The 7364-nt window shown below is 39.9% G+C and overlaps 1 protein-coding gene across 1 annotated transcript; it reads right to left on the bottom strand.

Annotated features, from left to right (window-relative positions):
- Positions 1-3810: 3810 nt before the first annotated feature.
- Positions 3811-5124, bottom strand: LOC108732102 (uncharacterized). Its single transcript, XM_018462744.1, has one exon. The coding sequence runs from the start codon at positions 4765-4767 to the stop codon at positions 3979-3981; it is 789 nt and encodes a 262-aa protein (XP_018318246.1). The 5' UTR covers positions 4768-5124; the 3' UTR covers positions 3811-3978.
- Between the last annotated feature and the right edge of the window lie 2240 nt (positions 5125-7364).

Raw genomic sequence — 7364 nt, 5'->3', positions numbered from 1 at the left:
ATTTACCAGTATTAAATTATAGCTAGTATTAAATTTCTGTAAGGAAAATTGCTATTTTGGATCTAATCGGACTGAAAAGTATCTTTATCTGTTAAACTATTCATTTTTTGATAACTATACCTTAATATTTTTATGCACAAAATAATAAGATAAATTAATTGATGTAAAGAAAACACACAAATGCTTTAAAAAAGTAGTTTGCAAGTACGCATATTGCAAATTGCATACTTTTTTGAAAAACGACTAAGTATTTTGTTTATATCAATTGGTTTATCTTATTATTCTGTGCAAAAAGGGATTAAGATACAATTACTAGAAAAAATGAATAGTCTAACAGATCTTTCCCATTAGATTCAAAGTAGCAACTTTCAAATATTGCTATAGCAAAATCTGCCTATGTTTTATGGTTTTGCTTAATCCTTCGTGATCATACTTCCTGAGAAATTTATTTGGTCACTCAGGGTCACAAAATGACCTCAACATTTTAATTGATTGCCGTATTTATAGCTTTTGTTTTTTAAAATTGCAAAAATTACTGAATATATTTTAAACATTATAGAATATGGAAATACAGTGACTTTTTAAAGTTTTTAATTTTAACATATTTAAAAAAATCGCAAAGGCTAACGTCCAACAACATGCGGTTGAAGGTGCAAAAAGGATATTTTAAACTTCGGATAAATGGCAGTTTAAGTCCCGTTTAAAAAAAGATCTTAGAAATATAAAGCCTTCACACCTTTTTGGGGTGAGTCCCCTGGACTCAGGTGACCACGAAGGGTTAAGGAAACTTTTAATCAGTATTTCATAATTTACAAAATATTACAGTTTTATCTAATTTAACCGAAGCCACTTTTTTCATACAATTTGTGCAGAGTCCTTTAAGCGATATAACGCATCTGTTTTAGGCTGAAAGTAAAAAAAAAAAGAAGAAATGGATATAAAGCGTCTTTACTTTTTGTGAAACTTTATTTACCATACGTAGAATTTGCGCTTACGCGCTTGGGTTAAACTCTAGGCATATATCCATTTGTCTTTCTCGGACACCAGCGCTACATTTCGCCTCTTTGCGGTTTTATATCTTCTCCTCCCTCCCCCCATCACCATTGCCGCCATCGTCGTCGTCGTCGTCGTCGTCGCCGTCGCACGATATCTTCGCGCGAATGTCAGCCGGTTGCAGAGGAGAGACGCGGGAAGAGATACCCCGTTAAAATTCAGCATTTCCGCGCGATGACACATCGGAAATTTTTGCAATATCTCAAATCGCGCGTCTTCCGTTACCGACCTGCCCTGCCCCTCCACGTTGTAGGGCCCTCTGCCTTAGTCCTCCGCGTTCTCCTTATCTCTTTTCCTCTTTTTCTCGTTCGCAATGCACCGCGCGATGCCTGAGCTGTGGCTCAAGCAGTGATTATGTTGCAGCACGGGTTACCAATACGTGCGCTGCCACGCACATTGGTAACCCAACTCGTGACTCGCGATTTCGAATAGGCGGCAGGGTCCCCGAGATTCGCGCTGGGACCTCTCAGGGAAATCCCTCCTCGGAAGACGCGCGTCTACGAGGAATTCACTGTGAATCACCGCACAACCGAAAGACCGTCCCAACGTACGTCAGAGCTGCCGAGTGTGTAGCAACATTGAGGATTTCACTTGCGGAAGAAGTACTTGATTCGTCTGTTCACTAGGCTTCCTGACGCCGGTGAAACCGGCTCGCCGAGACTTCTTCATGAAAGATGCGGGGAATCCTTAGAGCTGTTCTTATCGAAGAGAGAATCGAAGATCGCAACAATCGTAACTTGTTGTAATGTACGATATATACACACATGCATTTTTTTCGATGTAACGAAAACCGACAAGGAACATCAGAGTAAAAAATTACAAGAAACTTGGAAAAGTAGATAAAAGAAAAGGAATACTTAGGGAAAGTAATGTGAGAACAAGCGTACGAAAACAAGTAAGAGGGAACATGGAAATTCTTTCTCTTTTCAGCGTATTTTCACAGTATTTTCTGGATATTTAAATTTTAATATTTCCTTTTGAATCAAGTTAATTATAATTAAATTAATGATAATTTAAAAATTGTATAAAATAATATATTTTTAAACTAAAATATTTTGCATGAACCGTTGGTCATAAACAAAACATAAATAATCCTTGTATTCACGCCACTTTAATTCTGAAAAATTGAAGGATTACATAGTTTTGAACATTTTTTTCGTAATTTTAATATAATATAGGGAGCGTTTATGAAAAATACAGAAGAGATGCCAGAATTATTACAGAAAAACATTTTTATTTTAATACTGTTTACCTTTCACTAAACCACAGCAGTATAATCTTTTACAGGAGTATAAAAGTACACGCGTGTGATAATTTTACAATTACAATTTTATATCGATATCAAATTATCGGTATTTAATACTGTTCGTCTCTTATTCCATAATACATATACATATAAAAAAATCATAGAAATAAGCTAAAATTGCATATGTAGAAACAAGTAAGTTCCATGTAAATCACATGTTCGATATCTTAAATTGCATCAGTCACATTATATGCCAATTAACATATGTAAATTGTAACAAGTACACGCCTTCCGTAATCGCCTCGCTCGTAATTATCTCAAAGCTTTTTGCTTATTTCTTTGCGAAAAAATGATATCACTTTGATTGAATAGATTGAGAATAAATTCTCGTTACATTCTGCACATAAACGGTTAGAAATAAATACCTGCATAAATAAATGGATAAATAATAAATAAATAAATAAATAAATAGATAAACATAAGTAAATGGATGGATGTTGACGAAAATAAATAGACGGGATGGTACAAGATGTATGCAATAAATAGATAATGTGCGTCAATCGCGACGGATATTCATGATTCACTCTTGCAATTATCATTATCCATCTAAACGACGCGCGTGATGAATGCACGATGATAATTGCATTCGGGTACGTGCTACGTGCACGTCTGACCGGATTTAACACTACCTGAGCGATTGGTTGTGATCGAGTACGTGTTTTATCACATTGTTTGGCAACAACACGGCCGAGAGAATCTATAAATACCTAAAGCGTAAACAATAATTTCTTATTCCTGTTAGGCAACGTTATACGTCACGGCACTTGAATCGGTATCTTATATACTATCCGAGAGATGCTCAGACATTGCAATTCAACGTGAGGCCCGCAGAAAGGTCTTGCAGAAAAAAAGATGGAACGGAACTGTGGTACTTTTGCACCAATCTCTGCTTCTCTTTCAGCGCAATTTCCTGCACAAAAAATAATTCTTGCTATTTATTTACTAATTTTTTCTTTCTTCCTCTTATGACACTCTGAATTTATTTTCAAAGTGAGTTGTGAATTTTTAGGAATGTATGTTGATTTGCTTTGCTACCTACCGACTTTATTATCCTAACTCTAGTGTCCATTATTTCAATTGTTTTTGGTGTTACAATGATGTCAGAGGAACGATCGCTCGATTTAATTGGCTACGCATGTATATTATCGACTGCGAATGGTCTCAGAACGAAGGGGGCAAAAAACTAAGAAGAGACCATATTGAGCTCGTACGCGCACGCCGCGGTTCCGCTCTTTTGTAACTTTCTCCTCCCACCGTCCCGCCGCAGTTCCGTAGCTCCCTGTCGTCGTTCTAACGTCAAACGTTTAAGTAAATCTACCAAGTTCCCGGTATTCGCGCGTCACTAGACGCAATCTTCAAACAAGTTCCTATGTAAAAAAAAAAAAAGAAGAAAGATGTCCATTCGTCTACGGATTGCCAATTGCAAGGTCATTCGCGACAATACAGTTGCGTTTTTTGCTTAGTTTCAATCGCCGTCTTCTTCAAAGACGCGTCTCGCTCGATTCGTGCCGGTCTGAAGATCACCGCCAGTGATCGTCGCCACCGAGACGAATTCATCACCGAAGCGGATCGTCACTACTCCCCTGTCTTCCCCAAGTTACCCTAGCGAGTTCTCGGTGTCAATCACTGATGGATATCTCCGAGCTCATCATACTGTTGAAGACCTGAAGGGCACACACGCAACCAACGTAGAGCTTCATTCGCTCCGTGTCGCCGTCGCCATAGGATACCTCGATGTTTCTGTACGTCTGTATACAGCAATAGGTGCCGGTGCCCTGACAACTGCTGCCGATGTGATTGCACTTCACGTGCTCCAGATCCTTCGGTACCCGGGAACCCCGGGTGTCCGGAATTGATTCCACGGTGTAGTTGCAAATGGAGCTGTTTTGCGCCTGCTTCACTTCCAGTTCGAAAAGTTTTTCTTGCATCCTGGGTTGATTTTCGAATTGCCAGGTTACGTCCTCCGGATTGAATTTGTGATAATTTACGACAGTCCTTTTGTCGTGACGTTTTCTCCTAGCAACGAATCTCATCGAGAGCGCGTCAAAGTCGTGCTTGCGCAGGTAATCCTTTCGTAAAGACTCGCGATCTCTCGAGCCGTATTCATGCTTATGTCGACGGAAGGACATTGGTACTCGCTCCTCCGAGTCCTCGTACTCCAAGGAACGATCCAGAACTTGAGGATATTCGCGACTTTTCTTCTGTCTGTGGAAATCGCGATAGTACTCCAGATCGTCATCGAGACGTCCTGATAAATCTCTTGGCAGCGATTCCTCGAAATTGTAATAATTCGGATGAGAATGATGTCCGTGTCGTCGTCTTAGACTCCGACCTTGAACGAGCGGTATGTTGACGATGACATAGGCAACCAGAACAGGCAGGCAAGATCTGATGCTGAATATCGCCATTGTGTCGATCTATAAGTTCAAAATTTGCACAAAAGGACCTCTTCGAAGATTGACAGTCTTTATCGTTGGTCGTTGTTATTCTTTTTCTTCTTCCTTGACTCTCTATATCCTGGAATGGATCTCAGCTTCTTCCAAGATTTGCTTTTCGTCACATATAACTTTTTTCCAACGCAATCTGGGATTTTTTTTTTATTTTTTAACGTTGTTTTTATCACGTTTCTTAATCACAGTGGAATAATATCTTTTAATTTAAATATCCTTCTCTATCAACGATGTCAGCTTGTCTTTTGGACACTTTTCGAGTAATAATGCAATCGTAATGGAAATATGATAACAGATCAAACGATTGCAATCAGAGATAACTGTGATTCAATGAGATTTTTTTAAAACTTTTAATCGATCAATTTTCCCACTGGAAATGGATTATTTTCCGGAATTATTTCGTTTTTGAGCTTCTTCTGAAATTCAAAATCTAGCGAATCTCAGCGAGACACTGGAAGACGTGAATACGCGACACATGAGTACTTTGAATCGAAATTTTTCAGGTTTGACCGATCGTTTGACGGATATTTCGATCATGTGACGTAAGTTGATAATATTTCGACGATCTAACTATTTTTTAGCCTGGGTATCGCACGATTCTCTGTGATGATTCGCCAGTCGAAGTTTGGCATGCGGTACTGACCAGCGCAAGATATACGCGAGTCTCGGTGACTTTCGGAATTTCCGACAGATTCCCTCGAACGTATCACTCAACGCGGACTTGTAAGATCGAGGGACAAGGCGATTGTCTCTCTTCGTCTCGGTTCGATCGTCTCGCTTAATGGTTTGCTCAAAACTGAGTATTCCCTGATCCCCGAAGGATTTTTTATCCTTTCTGCGAACGTGGGTGGTGTTGCCCCACTTTAACGGGGGCTTGCGCGTGCCGGTACACACGAAGACATGACTAATCCCCCCCTCTCCTTTTATTCGCATCTTGTGCAGCCCCTGGGTGCCGGTGTCGGGGCCGGGGCCGGGGCCCCGAGAAGAATTTCTTCGGTCGCGCGGCGGCGGCGGCAGCTTCCTCTTCTTCGAGGATGCGCGCCCTCCTCTTTGACGTCAAAGCTCGTTCCCTCTCGATGAACCTGCCATCTTCCTCATCACCGCTACCGCCGCCTCTGCCGCCGCTGGCTGTTCCCTTAAACATAGATTTAGTATCGCTAGTCAACCTCGGGCATTGACGTCACACCTTGGTGTAATGCCCATATAGCGGAAAGAGGAGAGACCGAGTGTCTCGTGCTTCGTGGAATCTCATCTTCAGCAATATCCTCACGTATAGCACCACGAGGATGGCGATGACGATGACGATTACGCGTGACGAGAGTACGCGAGGGGAGTTACTTCGAAAGTAGTAACGCAACGCCTTTCCCTTTTGACGTTTACGCGCGGCATAATTTTCCCGCGTTGACGCTCGCGCGCCTCGGATACCATCGACCTAGTCACGCACGTACTGCTGATTTTTTCCTAAACTCGGCACTTCGTGGAATTACCAGTGAGACACTATGGAAGGAACACTGCGGAAGGTAAAACACCGGGATTGAATCATCTTATTCCCGATTTCGTAGGCCCGCATCCCGGATGAAGCTGCAGACAGGCTTCATTATCTTCAGATCTCTGTTTGAGACGGTATTAGGTATTTTAGACGCTGAGAGCGATATAGGTTTATCGTTGTCATCGCGACGCGGCTAAAATATTAAAAATTGCCACCACTTTGCGAAAGCATTTAAAATGACATTTACATGCAAGAACGCTTATCCCTTCCATCACTCTCCCTCTCTGGAATAATGCCGTTCTTGCTGTACGTTCGCGTGAACCTGTTGAGGTGGAATCATCGGGCACTCTGACGGGGTACCCGAACATGCCTTCTTTTTTTTTTTAAAGATCGGAGAACACACACATGTCGTAAAAGCGCTTAGCATTTTCACTAACTCTTACCATTACCGTTATTTTTTTTCCGTCTAGCGTGAACATGTGTGCGCGTGTATACGCACGAATATATTTGGACAAAAAATATCGAAAAATTCGATAAATGTACTAATTCAATCGATCGTTACGAACGGATGTGCATAATATTAATAAATGAGATTTTCTAATGCGATAAATACAGCTAAACACATTTTTTTATCTTAAAAAAATATACTTGAAATAATCAAATCTCTATTTACTCCTCTTCAGCTATTTATTAAATTTTTCTTCATAATTTATTTGTACTATTCTATCGTTATTTCTTTTTTTATTTGTAAAAAATTCTATCATTTCACTTTTTCTTCATTCAAAATTGAGATATTAAAGTTATTAAATAATAAGAATACATTAATTTCCTTTTTTTTATTTTCGGACTTTAGTTACAATGCCAGATGGTACCAGGATGTCGGAAAAACAGAGAGAAAGGAGAGTAAGAATAAAGCTGATCCCCGATTTTGCAGATTAGAAATTTAATATCCCAGAATAAATATTAACTTTTTCTAAGTCCGTTCATTTTTTGCAAGATTGATGTAGAAATTTGTTCTGCAACATTATTTATGTTATGGTAATGTTGTTGTTATTTAAACATGTAT

This window comes from Mycetomoellerius zeteki, unplaced genomic scaffold, assembly GCF_001594055.1.
Source record: "Mycetomoellerius zeteki isolate Tzet28-1 unplaced genomic scaffold, Tzet1.0 scaffold145, whole genome shotgun sequence".
Taxonomy (NCBI): domain Eukaryota; kingdom Metazoa; phylum Arthropoda; class Insecta; order Hymenoptera; family Formicidae; genus Mycetomoellerius; species Mycetomoellerius zeteki.
The sequence above is the reverse complement of the archived record's forward strand: the minus strand, read 5'-3'. Positions and strand labels throughout refer to the sequence as shown.